Here is an 18,928-nt window from a genome sequence, read left to right as displayed (position 1 = left end):
TTGCTCTGTAGAAAGGGCTGGCCTCTGCCTTTCAAGCGCTGGGATCAAAGTTGTGTGCTACCACCCGGCCCCTTTATATATAGGCCTTCCTATTGCTATATAAAAGTTTAATATCTGAGTCTGTACTTTCACATTTTATTTCCATGAAAAATACTAGCTTATTAATACACACTGTCATTAGCAACTAAAATGAACTTTGTTCTCTTTAGGACAATTTTAAACAGCAAACTACTTCACTATGCTCCCAAACCAACATTAAGTGCACAGCGAATGTGAAGGAATGAACACAGGTAATCTCAGAGAGTCATGAAGGGAGAAAATTTTTATTCCATATATTTCTGTATATTTCATTCTTTTACACGGATTATTCATATAAATTCATTTTTAGAAGGCCTATGGGGTCTAGTCAAAACAAACTTCCTATCATTTACAAGTTAAGATTATTTAAAGTTCTAGGTCTTGTCAAATAATTTCTAATTTTCTTGTTCTGCCTGCCCCATTATTCACTGTAATCTACCTTCCTCATAATTCTAGTTCAGCGTATTAGTAAGGTTTGGATAATGTCCTTTATATCGACACCTACAAATGAATAAGTACTGCAGCAGTGAACACTTCGTATTGCTATTTCTGGCACTCATTGGAGAAGTGGTTTCAGGTTGCCTTTGGCTGCTCAACAGAAACATCTGTAGTCTAGAAAAATAGAGGGCTGGGGTGTGGCTCAGTTGGTAGAGTGCTTGCCGAACATGTAGAGTCCTGGGTTTGATTCTCAGCAATGCGTAATCCAAGCCTGGTTAGTGGGCTCAGAAGTTCAAAGATGTCCTTGGCTACACAATGAGTTTGAGGCCAGCCTGAGCTACAGGACACTCTGTCTCAAAACAAAACCCTAACATCCAGATACTTAGGCACCAATGATAAAGACTATATCAGTGTGTATGTTAATGTATGTACATACCTGCTGGAGCGAGAGGTTTGCTGTAAGATGTCATCCTCAATTGCTGTCCACCTAACTTTTTGAGACAGGATCTTTCCCTGAACACAGCACTCACAGATTCTGTTAGGCTGGCCAGCCAGTGAGCTCTAGGATCTGTCTGACATCATTTCCCAGGACCAGTATTAGCATTGTACTGTGTCTTATATCCTGGTCCTCAGGAGTGTGCAGCTGGCACCTTACTGACTGAACCACCTCCCCAGCCTAAGCCTACAGGTTTACAGGAAGCAATTATTATTCAGAATCCCCTCCTCCCATCTTGATCAGTGATTATATAAATTTATGTTTACAAAGTAACATTACTTTGAATGTTATAGAAGCTTATAGAATGTAAAAACCAAGAACCCAGAGATAAATTAGGGTATTGAAACAATTTTTGACAGATGTTCAAAAGCACCAAAAAACCCATTAAAAACAATGCATAAGTTGGTCATAAACATCTATCTTCCAACAATGGTGTTTGTAGCAGACAATGTTCCTTGGAAGCAGCTACACACTGATAATATAGTGCAGACTGAAAACAAGTAGCAAATATAATTCTGATGTTTATTTATCGGACCTTAGCAGTGTAGTCTTTGACTGGCTTTTAAATATGGCAAATTTCATTATGCTGGTACACTTAGCAAACAGGTAATACAGATTTTATCCAAGATTTTAAAGATGGGCAACACCAGCAAGCATCTAGTACATAAATATAATACACAACTGAAAATCTCCCCGCAGATCATGAGAATCTAGAGGTTATTTACGTGTTTGAAATGTCTCCGTTTAGCGAAGTATGCACAGAGGTTTAAGAACAGAAAAGTTCTTAAATAACAATTTACAAGACAACTGGCTTTTGATGTCACATTAAGAAAATCATACTTCAAGCTCCAGAGTATGTGGGGCCATAAAACCTGATCGAAGTTTTGTATGATAAAAATCCCAGTAAGTAAATGGCTTATTGATAATCTCAGATTCAATCTAATCATCCAAGAAAAAGTAGTTTCCACTCTTCTTTTGTTCTACATCCTAGAAAATAAGAGAAGTAACAAAAGTCAGAACAGTGTTCCTCCTGAAGCTAGAGCAATCTATGCAGTATTACTCAGAAGTGCTTCTCTGTCAGAGGACCTCACAGAAGCTCGAGGAAGGCCTCTCGACAGAGGATGAAAGCTTAAATTCCACCTTTAAGCTCCTGGTACAAGAGACAGAATATTGCCAGCTTAAAAATCGCTTCGTATGTAAGATTTTCTCAGATTTTATTAAATAGATTTTCTCAAAACTGTTTATAGAATGGTCCTTAACAATCCATTTATCTACCTGCTCAGCATCTCTCTCATTAGGATTATGCTCTATGACCATCTAAAATGACTCAGTATACAATGCCTTAATAAGCAAGGGAGAATGTTTATTCAACTATGTCTTGAAAAGCAAAACCAGAAACTGCTTCAAAGTATTCTTAAAACCTTCATTAACAAAACTCCATTAATCTACTTTCAGTGGCACACAGTAAGGTTTCTCCAAGAAGTTTTATTTTATTCTTTTAGAGACAAAGTCTCACAGCCCTGGCTGTCCTAGAACTCACAGAGATCCACCTGCCTCTGCCCCCAAGTGCCAGGATTATGGGTGTGGGCCACTGCTTGTGCCAGATCTCAAGGCAGCTGCAAATGGCACACACAGGTTAGTAAACAAGAAGAGCACATATATACAGCTGTTCCCTGCAATCAGAGTACACACATGTAAACGAGGAAAAATAACCCAAACCGAGAATCAATAGATCTGCCACAGATTTTTAAGGAAAAAAAAAAAAAAACAAAACCCAAACTGAGAATCAATAGATCTGCCACAGATTTTTAAGAAAAAAGACTTAGGTTTCTAATGGCAAGAGTTAGCTCATACCTTGATTGAATTGAGCTTGTTTATTCGTGGTCTGTAGTTGTTGGGATCTCTTCTGAATGTAATCTCCAGCTGAGATAAAAATTTGTTCATGCCAGCCAAAAGAGTTTGAGGACTAGGGGAAAATGAACAATTTTCATTAAATTTGGTTAAGTCCCAAAAATCCCCGTTACTTCTTCCTCTTAGCTATACACCGAGCCTAAGGTTACTACACATCATTTGGTTGGTCATATTTCTGTGTAAAACAAACACAATATGATCTGTAGTTCTGATGTTGAAAAAACATTAGGACAATATTTATTGATTTTTTTTTTTTTTTATAACTTTGGACAGAAAGCAGGCCTTTGTACCATGTTAGGGAAGCACTTAATACCGAGTTACTACCATGGCTCCAACTATCACTTAATAAAAGTAACTTTCTATTAAAAACTTTTTTTAAAGAAAAGATTTATTTATGTATTAATTATGTATATAGTGTCCTGCCTGCAGGCCAGAAGAGGGCACCAAATCTCATTACAGATGGTTGTGAGCCACCATGTGGTTGCTGGGAATTGAACTCAGGAACTCTGGAAGAGCAGCCAGTGCTCTTAACCTCTGAGCCATCTCTCCAGCTTCCATTAAAAACTTTTTATGTATGCCGGGCGGTGGTGGCGCATGCCTTTAATCCCAGCACTTGGGAGGCAGAGGCAGGCGGATCTTTGTGAGTTCGAGGCCAGCCTGGTCTACAGAGCAAGATCCAGGAAAGGCGCAAAGCTACACAGAGAAACCCTGTCTCGAAAAGCCAAAAAAAAAAAAAAAAAAAAAAAAAAACAACAAAAAACTTTTTATGCTTTCGTCTTTCATACCTAAGGTAATTTAATTTTTTTAAAGGTTTATTTAGAGTTACAGACAGTTGTGAGCCATCACGTAGGTACTGGAAAATGAACATGGATCCTCTGGAAGAGCAGCCAATGCTGTTAATCACTTGAGCCTCCCAATTTTTAAATTGGCTAAATAACAACAAAAAATATTGCCGGGCGGTGGTGGCGCACGGCCGGGCGGTGGTGGCGCACGCCTTTAATCCCAGCACTCGGGAGGCAGAGCCAGGCGGATCTCTGTGAGTTCGAGGCCAGCCTGGTCTCCAAAGCGAGTTCCAGGAAAGGCGCAAAGCTACACAGAGAAACCCTGTCTCGAAAAACCAAAAAAAAAAAAAAAAAAAAAAATATTGAACAGTTTAAAGCTGTCTGCAAACCCAAAAGAAAGATCATTATTGAAGGAATAAATTTTACATATCTAAGAAATTTCCTGAAAGGAACTTCACATGAAAACAAAGGAATTTTGGGATGCACGGTCCTTTTCTTTCTGTGTTTTTGAGACAGGTCTTACTAAATAGATCTGGCTGTTTTGGAACACACTACTTAGGCCAGGCTGGCCTTGATCTCACAGAGATCCATCTGCCTCTGCCTCCAATGCTAGGATTAAAGAAGTGTGATACTATACCTGGCTGGCACTTCCACGGGCCCAAAATGTGTTTGTGTATCGGCAATTTCATAAGGTACAAGTTAAGGTAGGTAATGGTAAAATAAGACCTCACTGACAGACCTAAACTGTGGTTTCCCTACAACATGATCAATCTAGTCAGAACACTGAAGGTAAGAGAACATGCTGAAACTCTGGTAGGTCAGTGTTCTGTATGTGGCATCTACTGTAACTGTAGTGGACAAATCATTACTTCTTTGGATTTTACTCTGCACAAAAATTAAGTTTGTGAGGATTATCTATAAAAATACTATTTTTTTGAAGTATAAATAATCAACTGGACAAAGGTCTAGGGCTCTGTAAGATTATCTACCTGGGTCAAGTATTCTATACTAGTCTGAAAACTACTATTCAGGCCCCGGGCAGTACTGTGTAAGAATAACCTAGGGAGTTAAGAAACTGACTTACTAGTTATTACCTTCAAAGAAGCAATAGGACTTCAGTGTTTATGAGCTTACTGGAAGTTTAGAATGTGGTAAGTTTCCAATTGTTAGAAATTAAATTTTATTTCTGAACATTTTAAAAAGCATCTTTACCTGTTTGCAACTGTGTTCTTAGATGGAACACCATCAAACACGATGACGCGATCTGCTAGATAGGTGGCCATGATGAAGTCATGTTCCACAACAAAAGCTGTCTTCTTTGCATGGAGTATGAAACTGGAACACAACAATTTGCAAACCTTTCATAGCTTTTAAGTCACAAAATGAGATTCAAGTGTCTTATTAAACACATTTGCATGTCAGTACACACAATCAAAAATGACATTCTATAAGTAAGACATTTACCGTTTGACGACCCGGGCTGCCATTAATCTTTGTTCAGAATCTAAATATGCAGATGGTTCATCAATTAAATAGACATCAGCAGGTTTGCCCAAACAAAGAGCTAAAGCTACCCGTTGAAGTTCACCACCAGACAATGTCTGCACCTAATTGGAGAAGTTCAGCAACACATGTGAAGACAGTCAACGTCTGAAATAATGACGCATACAGAACTATAAGGATAATGTTACAGTACCTCTTGATCAATGATGTTTTCAATCTGTAGGGGCTTCATTACATCAGTCACAAACTGAGGATGAGTGTAAGCATCTCGGATCTTTTCATGTAGTAACTGGCGAACACTTCCCTGGTTTTAATGGAAAAAAGTATTTAAATGATAAATTACCAGGAAAGAACTGTTGTTTATGAATTTTAGTACTAAACTTGACTCAAATGATTTCAATTTGCCACCAATATACATCAATTCTAACTTTTTTCTTCTTCTGGGACAGGGTCTCACTGTGTAGCCAACCAAGCTTCCTCCAACTCACACATCCACCTGCTCTGGCCTCCAAGTGCTGGATTGATGGCTAGTGGGCACCACTACACCTGGCCAATTCTAGTTTTAACCCAATTCACCAGCTTGCTCATGTTTTGAGGCTTTCTACTAAACAGCACTCATGTACATATAAGTAAAAAGGCAATAATCCTAGAATTTAAAAGCAGAAAGTGAGTGTTTCAGGGGAAAAATAATTAAGAGCAGGAATAATTCTAAATGTCAAACTGGGTTTAAGTACCTTGGATAACCTGTAGGCTATAGCAAACAATGCACCACCTGATTCTTAGTTGAATCCTAAAATGGCTTTCACTTGTTATTCAGAACAGAGCTGAGTTTGAGAACTTGAAACAGGTTATGTAAAAAATACTAATGAAGGTAAATGGAAATGTGAAACAGGGTTGGTGTTGTGGTATTGACTGTACAGTGATTAAGAAGCTTAATACAGCCGGGAGGTGGTGGCGCACGCCTTTAATCCCAGCACTCGGGAGGCAGAGCCAGGCGGATCTCTGTGAGTTCGAGGCCAGCCTGGGCTACCAAGTGAGTCCCAGGAAAGGCGCAAAGCTACACAGAGAAACCCTGTCTCGAAAAAACAAAAAAACAAAAAAACAAAAAAAAAAAGAAGCTTAATACTTTCAGAAATCAAAGGACATTACTGCTTCAGCATAACATTTTCAAGTTTTATACTTGATATGATTTACCAGCAATTCATTTCCCTAAGGCTGAATAACCTCACATTCTAAGAATACATTACATTATGTATCATTCAGTGGCTGACAGACACTGACTTTTTTCTACTTGTTTGGCTCTGATAAATAGAGCTGCTACAAACATACACGTGCAGGTTTCAGGTACTGAGGTGTGTTCATTGCCCGGGTATCTGCTAGTGGTTAGAACTGCTAGTGTTTATCACTCTTTGCTGCAGAAATAATAGGACTGGCTTTCTTAGTGGCTGTAGTTTACATTACCACCAGCAACATGCAGCGTCCAATTTCTTCACACTGTCACTAATACTTGTGCATGTCTTTTGGATTTTTTTAGTTATTCTAGTGGTTGTAAACTGGTGTTCACCATGTTTGATCTGCATTTTCTTGACAGCTAATAATGACAAGCATTTCTCCATGTGGTTATGGGTCATCTATACTTCTTTTTTTGGAAGAATTTTTGCTTTGGGCCAAAAGCTCACATTAGGTTTGCAAAAGTTTGGGAAAAAAAATGACAGATTTTAAAGCTACTTCCAGAGCCAGAGGTGATATCATACACCCAATACTCCAGCACTTGGGCAGTAGGAGCAGGTGGATTAAGAATTTCAGGTATTTGTGTTATATAGTAGATTCAAGGTCAGCCTGTGGCTGTAACAGACACTAATATGGATAAGAATTTTAATATGATTGTTTTGTGTGTGGTGGGGATTAAATCAGTGCCATAATTCATGTTAAACATATACTCTACCACTGGGCTAAAGTCCTAGCCCCTTACTAGATCAAAGACTAAAGGTATACACGCATACATACATTTAATAACCAAATTAAAGTAACAACTCACTGTTGATTTGGGACTGATTTTCTGTGGCTTATAACTGACATTCAGAACTGGTACTTCTCCTGCAAAATAATACAAGCATATGTGACATAAAACCTGCCCAGACGTTTACAGCTTACTTTGTGGGTAAGAGTAAAAAGGTAATATTTATAACAGTACCTCCTTCGTCAGGTTTAAGCCTTCCAGCAAGCATTCTGATAAATGTGGTTTTGCCTGTACCTGGTAAGATAACAACAAAAACAAAATTAACTTCACATTCTGAAGTAAAACATAATTTCCTCCTTGTTATAATGTGAGAAATATGTCAAAGTTATGAAGAAAAACAATCCCTAGCTGGGCAGTGGTGGCGCATGCCTTTAGTCCAGCACTCAGGAGGCAGAGACAGGCGGATCTCTGTGAGTTCAAAGCCAGCCTGGTCTACAGGACAGCCAGGACTACACAGGGAAACCAAAAAAAGGAGGAGGAAGGACAAAGGAGGAAGGAGGGAAAGGAAGAGGAGAATCCTCTCTCACCTGTCAAGTATTAGCCTAAACTTATTAGGAGGAATAAGACCAGTGCATTTCAACAAATGCTTATTGCCCATATAACTTAGGTCTTCTGATAGTTTAAAAATGAATTTATCTGAGTTATCATACAATTTATTAAGGGTAGCATAGTCTGTTTTATGAATGAAACTATCACTCACAGCTAGTACAAAAGATCGTAACCCAATCAAAAGTGTTTACTGATGCCCAAAATACACTATAAATCTCCTTGTGTAAAAATCTTTCAACAGTTTTATAAACTGCAAGACTATAATACAAATTATTACCTTTAAATCATAAAACACTAGATATTTAGTAGATTCTTCTTATAATTACAGTGACAATAATGAAAATGTTGGTAATAAAACTATTTATGAAAGCAGACAGAGCCTTACCCACAGAGCCATCTTCCTGTCCCAGAAACATTTTTTAATGCTTTAAAATCTGTCATTTTTTTTCCCCAAACCTTTGCAAACCTAATGTGAGCCTTTGGCCCAAAGCAAAAATTCTTCCAAAAAAGAAGTATAGATGACCCATAACCACATGGAGAAATGCTTGTCATTATTAGCTGTCAAGATGGCTCTGAATTTCAAATAAGAAGATTCCAAATACAGGTACCCAGGAACATCTTTTAAAGTTGGTATGTAACTGAGAACCAGTGATTGGTTCACTAGTTTATTTACAGAAAAACCAGTTGAGCAGAAACTACCTATTTTTAGTGGAAATAATGAAGTAAGAAATATTAACTTGTCTGAACAGTGAGACAAACAAGTTAAAACAATCCATTTATAGATTCAAACTCAGATGCCAGCCCCGAGTCAAGTCTCCATGAACACAGGGAATTTACAGAAGCCACTTTCACGAAACACAGGCTTACCGTTTTCCCCCAGCATCACCATGATTTCAGAATCTGTAAACTCTCCAGCTACAATCGCTAGCTCGAACTCTCCCATCTTTTTCTTCATCCCAGGATATTTATACATACACATCTTTTTAACTTCTTCTTCATTTGCTGTCTCAGCTACCTTGAAAACAAGTGATGCATCCCTGAACCTCAAGTTTTCTGTTGGAACATAGCCATCCAAAAAAATGTTTATGCCTGTTGGGAAGAAAATTACCAACAGATTAGTAAAGACCTAAAAAACATATAAAGAATGTAAATAAAACAAATCTAAAATAAAGATTAAGACTATGTTCTTTTTTGGGGGGGAATAATATATATACACTCCATATATATCTTCTATCTTCTGTATCTTTGTTAATATCAAGCCTGTATATAACCAAAAGTCGACACTCTGTGTGTTTCAACAGTGTAAGCATGCTGGGCATGGTGGCTGGCGCCTATAATGCAACAGTCAGAAGACCAAGGCAATGAGACTGTTAGAGTTCGAGACTAGCCTGGGCTACACTGTACAGAAAAACCCAAACCAAATGACTCTTTCCCAGTGTATCTTCATTTTCAGTTTAAACAATCTGTGAGCATATACATGTGAAGCAGGACGCCATTTTTATAGTGTCCTTCTATTAAAATGTTTCTGGGACAGGAAGATGGCTCTGTGGGTAAGGGTGCCTGATGACTTGAGTTCATGCCCAGGACCCACCGAGTGCAAGGAAACCCCACTCCTGGAAGTCTCCCTCTGTCCTCCATACACACTGCTGTATGTATGTGCCCACACACGGACATACATACTCATACAAGGTAAATAAGCCAATGTAAATAAAAAAACGTCATTTTCTCTTATTAAAAAAAAAAAGCACAGTACATAAGAATGGAATGTTTTCAGGTATGCAATTGACACAAAATACTTTAGAGAATAAATTTAAAAAATAAGCAATTTAAGTAGTGAGTATTGCTTTGTGAGATAGCCATACAGTTACAAGTTATTAATATATTTTTCTGATTACGTTTAGTTTCATAAGGAACTAAATGAGCTAACTTCATCAAATATATATTTTTTTGGTTTCACTGTACTAAGATAAAAACCATTCTCTAGAGTGTTTTATAGTAGATGAAAGCAAACTAACATTGTACATAAAACCCTTCTCTATTAAAAATAAAGCATTCACAATGGCAGACAAATTGAAAATAAAGATTATTATGAGTAAATATAATGAAAGATGTGTTTTCAGCATTTCTTTAAGTGGAGAGAAAGTAGCTGAAGCTTTGGGAGGTCTTGGAAAGTAAGGATGGTTGTCATTCCATCTGGACTAAGAGCCAGGTAAGGGACTTTCATGCTCAGCCTTAAGCACACAGTGGACTGGAAACCTTGGGAATGACAGAACCAACTTTTCTAAAAGGAGGGTTTTTATTTTTAAAGAATCTAAAAAGTGTAAATGTAAAGTTAGAAAATTAAACCCAAAACCTTTGGTGAAGAAAACTTGTCTTAGAGCTTCATTTACCAACTGAAGAAGGGACTTTGGCTGGTGTGGTGCTGCATGCCTTTAATCCTAGCACTCCAGAGGTAGGCAGATTCCTATGAGTATGAGGCCACCCCAATTTATGAGTTCCAGGACAGTCAGGGCTACAGAGAGAAACCCTGTCTCAAAAAACAAAAGACGGGACTTTGATAAAAATAAAACAGTGCTGTGGTCTCTACATTCTTACTGTGCTAGCTATCCTGTTACCTTGAAAATACATCCTAGTGATCGCCACCTTTATAGTCCAGAGACCTTTTACATAAATATATAAGCTTACATATGCATACACACACACACACACACACACACACACACACACACACACACACACACACACACACACACACACACGTTGATTTTTTTAGTAGCTGAAAGGAAAGCAAGAATGAAGTGCAGTCTCTCATGTCACCATTTAAACCTCACCAGGAACTGTGCGGGCCCAGCACCGACACAGGGGGCTCTCCAGAATGACTAGTGAGTATATCCACAGCTCATCCCGAGTCTACACGACTGCAGGGCACAAGGCAGGTACTCAGGAGTACTCACTGGCTGAAGAGAAACAGTAACCACTGCCTTATGGCATTCCTGGAATACTAAGCTCAGGCAGACAGAAGGGTTGCTGAGTTTGAGGCCAGGTAGGGTATACAGTGAGTTCCAGTCTTTAAAAACAAAAACTGAAGGCAAAGCAAACCAGAAACACCCCACCAAAACAAAAACAACACCCCCACAAAACTAAATTTAGTTCCAGTACCAATTCAAAATGTATGATTATTATTTCAGTGTATGTTTGTGTGTTTGCACGCATGCCATAGTGTGCATGTGGAGGTCAGAGGGCAACTCTGTGGGCAGTTCTCTATGGTCACCAGGCTTATACCATAAGCACTGAGCATGGAGCCTTCCTGCAGCCTCACAGCTCTCTCAGTATTTACTTTTGTTATGACATCATCTGTGAGTGTGTGCATGTGAGCAGTGAACTCTGGAGTCAGGTTTCTCCTATCACTAGGTGGGGTTCTGGGTATTAAACTCAGGTGTCAGGCTTAGCCGCTAGTGTTGTTACCCACTGAGCCATCTTGGAGGTCACAAACGCCTATTTAAAAATTTTCCTAAGACTACCGGCAAGATGCTTGGCGTGGTGGCACTCACCTTTAATCCCAGTACTTCAGAAGCAGAGGACCTCAGTGAGTTTGAGGCCAATTTGGACTACATAGTGAGTTCCAGGACAGCCTGAGTTACGTAGTGAGACCCTGTCTCAAAAAACAAAGCTGGCAAGAAAACCAGGCCAACCTCATCCATTTTTCCTTAAAATACATAGCTATTCATCCTAAATATATACGTAGGTAAGTTATAAAAATTTCTTCACATTCTAAACTATCGACATACTTTTTATAAATTACAGAAACTGCCAATTCATTTTATGAAAAGGCTTTGATATGCTGTAAATATCTTGTTCAAAATTATTTTGTTTAAAAACATTAAAATACCTTATTAGATTTTACAGAGCTTAAATGTCACAAACAAAAGATAGGGATTATAGATAAATTTGAAATATGAAAATAAGATGAGCACTGAATAAATTTTAAGAGTTTTACTAAATGTGTTAGCTTGTTACAAATAAATTTGAAGGGGACAAATACTGCCTAAGACAAAATGTAAAGATTCACTGATAACAAAAACTAGTAAAAATGTATTTTTATTCTCCCAGCAGAAAATTCTCAAAAAAAGAAAAGGAAAAAAGGAATTGTTTTCTGTAGTGGTGTGCAGCCTTTACAATACACTTCGCTCTCCTCAATGATTAAATTACAAAATATCGGTTTCACATACATATTAGAGCAGTGCAAAGTACTGCCTATCAACAACAATACATTTCCAGGCATTAGGGAAGAAGAGGACACAGTGTTATGGGAACAGGTTTTCAAGTTACCTTCTCTTACACTAAAAGGCATAGTGACAACACCATAAGCACTCGGTACACCATATAAACAGCAGATGAAGTCAGAGAGATAGTCTAATACACTTAGATCATGTTCCACCACAATGATATATCTGGAAAGCAAGACAAACTTTTATTTTTAAATTTAACATAACATCATTAGCTAAGACTCATATATATTTTTTACTACAGTTGTAAATTTTAGAAAAACAGAATTAAAAAAATTAAGTATAAAAGAACACAGGAAAGCCATAAAATATTCTCTTACACAAGGCTCATTACTGATGCTCACATTTAAAATGTTTTCTTCAGCTAAAAGGAAAACATTTGTAATAATAAGGTTTACAGGTATATGAAATAAACATGTCTTGCTAAAATGAAACATTCTAAAGTAAACTTTGCAAAGTGGCACTATAATCCTAAATTCAAATACAGCCTTGAGTGTGTAATTGTTTGAATACTTCAACCAACTTCTATATTTAAGACTTAAAATGCCTCATAGTATGGGATATGCAAAGGAAGATTAAACAGAATCCCTTACCCAAGAATACTGCTCATCTAAGAATTCTGAATAATGAATAATATGAAACAGTGACTCCCTTGCAAAAGGTTATATTGACAAAATATAATATAGAGAATGAGATTCAGTGAAACTCGGAAAGGAAAATGTTAGTAAGCACTACAGTGCTTTAAGAATGAGGTGGGATATAATATGAATTTCAGGGTAGATTCGACTAAGACGATTTAAAAAAGAATCGCTAGGATACAAGCTACCAAACACTTGTAGTCATGGAGCTCTGTCTGCAGCACTTGATTCCCACCCCCACCTATTCTCACCCATCTCAAATACCAACGTAAAGTATCAGAGTATGCACAAATCAAGTTCTCATTTGTATAAACAGAAATCCCTCTCACAAGATGGCTAATTCTCCTTCCCTTGACAGTGCTCAGATGGGCAGCTGCAGGAGCTCCTCCCTAGCTGTGCCGTGTCAGCAGTGGATCATGTTCCTTTGTCTAAACTAAAGCCAGGCTCTCATTGTTAACTCTTTCTACATCACTAGATCTCAACAAATCTCAGGATCCCTGACGTGCCTAACAATTCCACATGAAACGATTATTTTCAGATTTTCAAGAGCTTTACAACTTCATCTACCTTTTTTTTGTCATTTGTTTCTTTGAGACAGAGTTTCTCTGTGTAGCCCTGGCTGTCCTGCTCTGTAGACCAGGCTGGCCTTGAACTCAAGAAATTTGCCTGCTTTTGCCTTCAAAGTGCTCGTGTGCACCACCAGGAGTGCCTGGCTGAATTCATCTATCTTACTGTTACTTTATTTATGTACAGAAAAATAATTAAAAATTCAAGTCCACCCCCTCAATAATGCACTTCTCTGTTTTGTATGTTTAAGGGCCACTCCTTCCTAAATGGTCACCTGCCAAAATTTTCATCTATTACAATACCACTCAGCTCCTATTTGAATCCATTTTAAATCCTATTCACTATAGGAATACCTTTCCTTTTTTTTTTGGAGCTGAGGACCGAACCCAGGGCCTAGCTTGCCTAGCAGGCGCTCTACCACTGAGCTAAATCCCCAACCCCAGGAAGACCTTTCCGAATATGCAAATTAAATGAATTTTTCCTACTCTTAAACTCCCTTTTTACTTAATGAAATCTCTTTCTTGCATTTCTTGAATTCAAATGGAATTAACTTAGAAGTCAAAAGTTTTCTAATGTTTTAGAAGACAGTATCTGTGTACCCAAATAAGAAATCTGTGCTGAAAAATATAGATAATATATACAATTAAAAGCTCGTTTATTTTGTATTTCTTACTGTTTTCTGGAGGATATGATCTTCAAAATTTTTATAGCATTAAAGACTATCCAAATGCATGCTTTGACAGTTTCAGAATGAAGATATACTTTCTTTAGCTGTTTACTACCAACCTATCATCACACATGGATTACCTTTTTTTTGGGTTTTTTGAGACAAGATTTCTCTGTGTAACAGCTCTGGCTGTCCTTGAATTACTTTGTAGACCAGGCTGGTTTAAAACTCAGAGATCCATCTGCCTCTGCCTCCTGAGTGCTGAGATTAAAGGTGTGCGTGCACCCTACCGTCTGGCTCACACAGGATTCTGTTACCTCAACCAATACATGAGAGATTGGTGCATCTACAAAGGTGTTTTACTTACTGTTTCTGCTTGGGTAACTGAATTTGTCTTCACATGCTATCACTGTTACAATTAAGGTGTTATCTTTTCTCCCACACTTAAAAAAAAACTTATAAAATCTATTTTTCTCACTAGTTTTCCTACGATCGGTTCATTCTTATTAAGTCTTCCTTTACTTTCTATCTTTTAATTTTACTTAGTATAAGTGTGATGTTCTATTGTCCAGTGATTTGCCTGAATATATTGCCATATATATATATATATATGCTGAAATGTGAGTCAGCTGACTATGGATTACTTTCCTTTAGCTCTTCTTTTATTAAAGTTACAATATTCTTTGATAGTTAAAAATCATAGATGAAGTAGATGATATGATCTATAACTAGAGGGGGCTTAGATTAGGAACTACTTAGTCATCTGCATCTCTATCTTTTAAGATCAGGATACGTATGTATTCTGTTCTTTATTGTACTGTCAAGTTCTTAAGATAGGATTATATTTTTATACTGTTACTTCCCAAAGACTGTTCAAATGCCCAAACATGTGATATAATGCCTAACCATGTGTATGAAGTAAAAAGTCTATCTGTTTGGATAATTAAGACTCTACCAATATATTTGTAGGTTCAATTCGAAACATGTTAAGTGTTATAGATCCTTTATTAGATTTTTGTTTGAGGAGTTGGGGGTTTTACCAATTCTGAAAACCTATCAGCCACGATCCCTTCAATGCCTCTAATTTAAAAGTTAGAATTTTTAAATTTAAATAAATGGATCATTGCTGGGCATAGTGGTGCATGCCTTTAGTCCCAGCACTTGGGAGTCAGAGGCAGGCAGAGCTCTGAATTCAAGGCCAGCCTGGTCTACAGAATGAGTCCCAGCTAGCTAGGGCTACACAGAGAAACCCCGTCTTCAAAAACCAAAGCAAACCAAAGCAAACCAAACTAACAAAACCCCATCATCATTATTACTGTGTGTATGTGAGTGCACATGCCAAGGAGGGCATGCTGAGATCAGAGGTAACTTTATGGAGTTGATTCTCTCCTTCCAGTTTTATGTGGACTCTAGGGATTGAACTATATGCCACGCTTATGCAGCAAGTGATTTCACCTGCTAAGTCATCTTGCCCAGACTCTTTAAAACACAACTAAATAGTCTTCTTACTACAATCATGTTTCAAATCTCTTATATTTCAATGCCATTTTCTCAGTTACATTGACTAACTGTGAGACTGAGTTTTAATGTTCCCAATACCGTTTTGCATTTCTAATTAGTCCAGGGAGTTTTAATGTTGCTGTGTGTGTATTTGTATAAGTTTTTGTGTGTGGGTACATGTATGTCGCTATGCACACACATGTGCATACTCCCGGAGGCTAGAGGCCAACACCCCTATCTTCTTCAATTGCTTCTCTACCTCATTTTTGAAGGCAGGATCCTTCACTGAACTTGGAGTTCACTAACTGGCTACACTGGCTGACTGGCAAACCCAGGGATCTTTTGACATTTACCTCCCCAGCACTGGGATTACAGGTACATGCCACTGTGCTTGGCCTTTCCTCAGATTCTGGGGCTACACTCAAGTCCTCATGTTTGCATGAGAATCACATTACAAATTAAGCCATCTTCCCAATCCTGTATACTTTTAAAGTTTTAGATTTGTTTGGGCTTTTGAACATTTATTCATCAAATTCTTAGGGTTTTTAACACTTTAAAACATTTTATATTATTATTATTATTATTATTATGGTTTTTCGAGACAGGGTTTCTCTGTGTAGCTTTGCGCCTTTCCTGGAACTCACTCTGTAGACCAGGCTGGCCTCGAACTCACAGAGATATGCCTGGCTCTGCCTCCCAAGTGCTGAGATTAAAGGTGTGCACCACCACCGCCCGACCATTTTATATTATTTTAGAGGCTCTTTCAGAATGTAAGATGAAATTCTAACACTGTTATCTTGTTGTGTATATTGACTAAGTTTAGAGATAGCTGCTTTTTATCCTTTCTGAGAGCTAAGCTCATGTTCATCTTTATCTGTAAAAATTGTATTCAGAGTTGAGGGCACAGCCCTCCCAAATGCATTGTTATTTGTTTCCACACACCATAAGGCTAAAAAGTTCCAAGACTCCTTATACTGCTTTCTCACCCTGAAGGTTCAGTTCTATAGCTATATGACCTGTTTGCACAACAACATAATTAAAGGGGAATCGTCACTCCAATTCCAATGTACTTTTCCTTGGCATTTCCAGTTCCTGATGAGTAACATGTTTCCAATTTGCCTTTTTTGCTAAGAAAGAAGAAGTTCAGAGTCCTGGCCTATTATGTATGATAATCCAATACAAGAAACAAGCTTCCATCTGCAGAGGGCATTAAAACCCATGACGAACATTATAGACACCAACAATGTCTGGAAAGCCCATATCTATCTTTATTCTTTAGAGTTCTCACTTTGTTTTCTGATCCCTTGAGACTTCTGTTATCTTCAAACAATGTTTATCAAATCAGTAACTAAAGAGAGGCATTATGGTATAAAAACACACTGTAGCAAAATCCTCCTGTATTCTGGTTACAGTCTTGTCAAATAAATGTGCACCACTGAATAATAAACTTTTTAGATCATATGCTCCTTCAACTGTAAAACGTGAATTCTACCTAAAGACCTAATAAAATTACCAGAAGCATCAAAGGCAATGATGAATTAAGAATTCTGAAAACTGAAAAGCACTATACTCAACACATGGTATTGTGAATGGATCATGGAAGTTACTAAGAACTTTTTTCTGCTCAGTGAGACTGTAAACACCAGAACATAATTCTGATGATAATGTCTTAAGCATGTATGGTTTGTATGTACAAGACTGAGATTTGCATTTGACGATCTAGTAAAAACTAAGATGTTTTCCCCAAAAAACATACATAGCATACAAAATTTAGATGCTACACAAAATCAAAGGTACCAATATAAAAATCTTGCACTAAGAACCTATGTTCTAGGATAGAGGAAGGGAAATTTGGGTGGTTGCTTACAAATGATCAAGATGAAAAACATGAATTTGTTTAATTTTTAAGTATCTGTAAAATTCCCCCAACAAAAGAACACAGAAATGTACTGGATCTATACTTACCTATCTGGATTTATTAGAGATCGAATAGTAATGGCAGCTTTTAAACGCTGCTTGACATCGAGGTAACTGGAAGGTTCATCAAACATAAAACTAAGAAAAAAAAAGCAAGTATGCTCAGTTTGAATAACCTAAAACAATTCCACCATATATACTCTTTTTACATAGCACAATCCTGGCTCTGACTTAACAGAATTAGAAATTTCATGTACCAATGAAAGGAGGCTAATTGTAAGGGTAAAATTCTGTATTTTGTTCAGGAGAAGAAAGAAAATAATTACAAAAAGCAGAAATATATACCTACAAATTTGAGGAGAGCTTTGAAGATTGGACTGACTTATTAACTGGTTACTGTTTCATGAAAAATATTCGGATACAGTCTGAAGTAGTTTGAAGAGCCCCTTTCTTTTTTGTCTTAAACTGTATTTATTGTGTGTGTGTGTTTAGGGTTGTCACTGCCTGCATGAGGAGGTCAAAGAACAACTTTGTTGAATTGGTTCTCTTTGCACCTTGTGGTTCTGAGGAACTGAACTCGGTGGTAAGGCTTGGTGACAAGTACCTATTCCACTGAGCCATTTTACTGGCCCCAAAGAGACATTCTCTTAATTGCCTCAAGTCTAAAAGCTTTAAAGTAGATTGTTTCTCATGCACAGAATTTCACTGAGTACTTTGTGGAGAAGGTGCTTGATTATACACCAGAGCAGAAATGTGGAAAAGGATGGGAGCAGGAAATATCTGAGAGGAGGGCGATATTAGTAAGTAGGAAAAGAGCTCTGCCTCTCTTCTTCCATTTCTCCCTCACATAGCACGCTACTCTGACTGTAACTAGTCCAAAGACCATCTTTCACTTGAGATATTTAGAAAGCTTACTGACCTGGACAGAGAGCTTATGTACAGCACAAAAAACTACTCATGAGACTAGACAACTTCCCTGTCTTGGGACTCCTAACAGGGAAAATGGGTCATGGATATATGACTGCTTTAACATATTTCTTCAAAATCAGAGCTTTAAATATCTTTAGTAGTTATTCCTTTCAAGATTACTACTGTATTAGCAGTAATATAAATACAAACTCACAAAGATTAAGATACACAAAAAGTGTAAAGTAACCTACATATCAGCTTTTTGTATGCAAACGACAGCACAAGCAAATCTCTGCAACTCTCCTCCTGAAAGATCTTCAACATTTCGTTCTTTAAGGTGAGTTAAATCTACAAAGAATAATCAGAAGCATTGTGTTCAATGTTATAAATTCCATTTCACCTCTTCTGGGCAAAATGCATACTGCATGTCAGTACTCTGGGTTTGAATGATACTCCAATTTAAAAGTGTGTAGTAACAATAATATAATTATGAAAGCTTTCCTCATGAATTTAGCAACCCACATAAAGACGATTATGACCAAATGCAATCTATTAAAAAACATGTACTCAAAAACTTACCAAGTTGCTGACATACAATTGCCTGTGTCTTTGTTTCATCTTTTCGGTCCAAAATAGACCCCACTGTCCCCTATCATAACAGAAAATT

General features: G+C 37.5%; 1 protein-coding gene across 1 annotated transcript in view; it reads right to left on the bottom strand.

Annotated features, from left to right (window-relative positions):
- Window positions 1-304: 304 nt before the first annotated feature.
- Window positions 305-18,928, bottom strand: part of Abce1 (ATP binding cassette subfamily E member 1) — a 29,146-nt gene continuing 10,522 nt past the window's right edge. Inside the window, exons 7-18 of the mRNA XM_052729733.1 lie at window positions 18,841-18,910; window positions 18,513-18,609; window positions 17,401-17,490; window positions 12,107-12,228; window positions 8,645-8,866; window positions 7,403-7,462; window positions 7,247-7,305; window positions 5,402-5,512; window positions 5,170-5,312; window positions 4,918-5,040; window positions 2,867-2,978; window positions 305-1,999 (exon numbers count right to left, since the gene is read on the bottom strand). Of these exons, the coding sequence (XP_052585693.1) occupies window positions 1,952-1,999; window positions 2,867-2,978; window positions 4,918-5,040; window positions 5,170-5,312; window positions 5,402-5,512; window positions 7,247-7,305; window positions 7,403-7,462; window positions 8,645-8,866; window positions 12,107-12,228; window positions 17,401-17,490; window positions 18,513-18,609; window positions 18,841-18,910 (1,257 nt within the window). The 3' untranslated portion in view covers window positions 305-1,951. The remainder of the gene's footprint in view (window positions 2,000-2,866; window positions 2,979-4,917; window positions 5,041-5,169; window positions 5,313-5,401; window positions 5,513-7,246; window positions 7,306-7,402; window positions 7,463-8,644; window positions 8,867-12,106; window positions 12,229-17,400; window positions 17,491-18,512; window positions 18,610-18,840; window positions 18,911-18,928) is intronic.

Source organism: Peromyscus californicus, unplaced genomic scaffold (genome assembly GCF_007827085.1).
Source record: "Peromyscus californicus insignis strain IS unplaced genomic scaffold, ASM782708v3 Scaffold_8__1_contigs__length_139910024, whole genome shotgun sequence".
NCBI lineage: Eukaryota > Metazoa > Chordata > Mammalia > Rodentia > Cricetidae > Peromyscus > Peromyscus californicus.
This window is presented reverse-complemented; position numbering and strand designations above follow the sequence as displayed.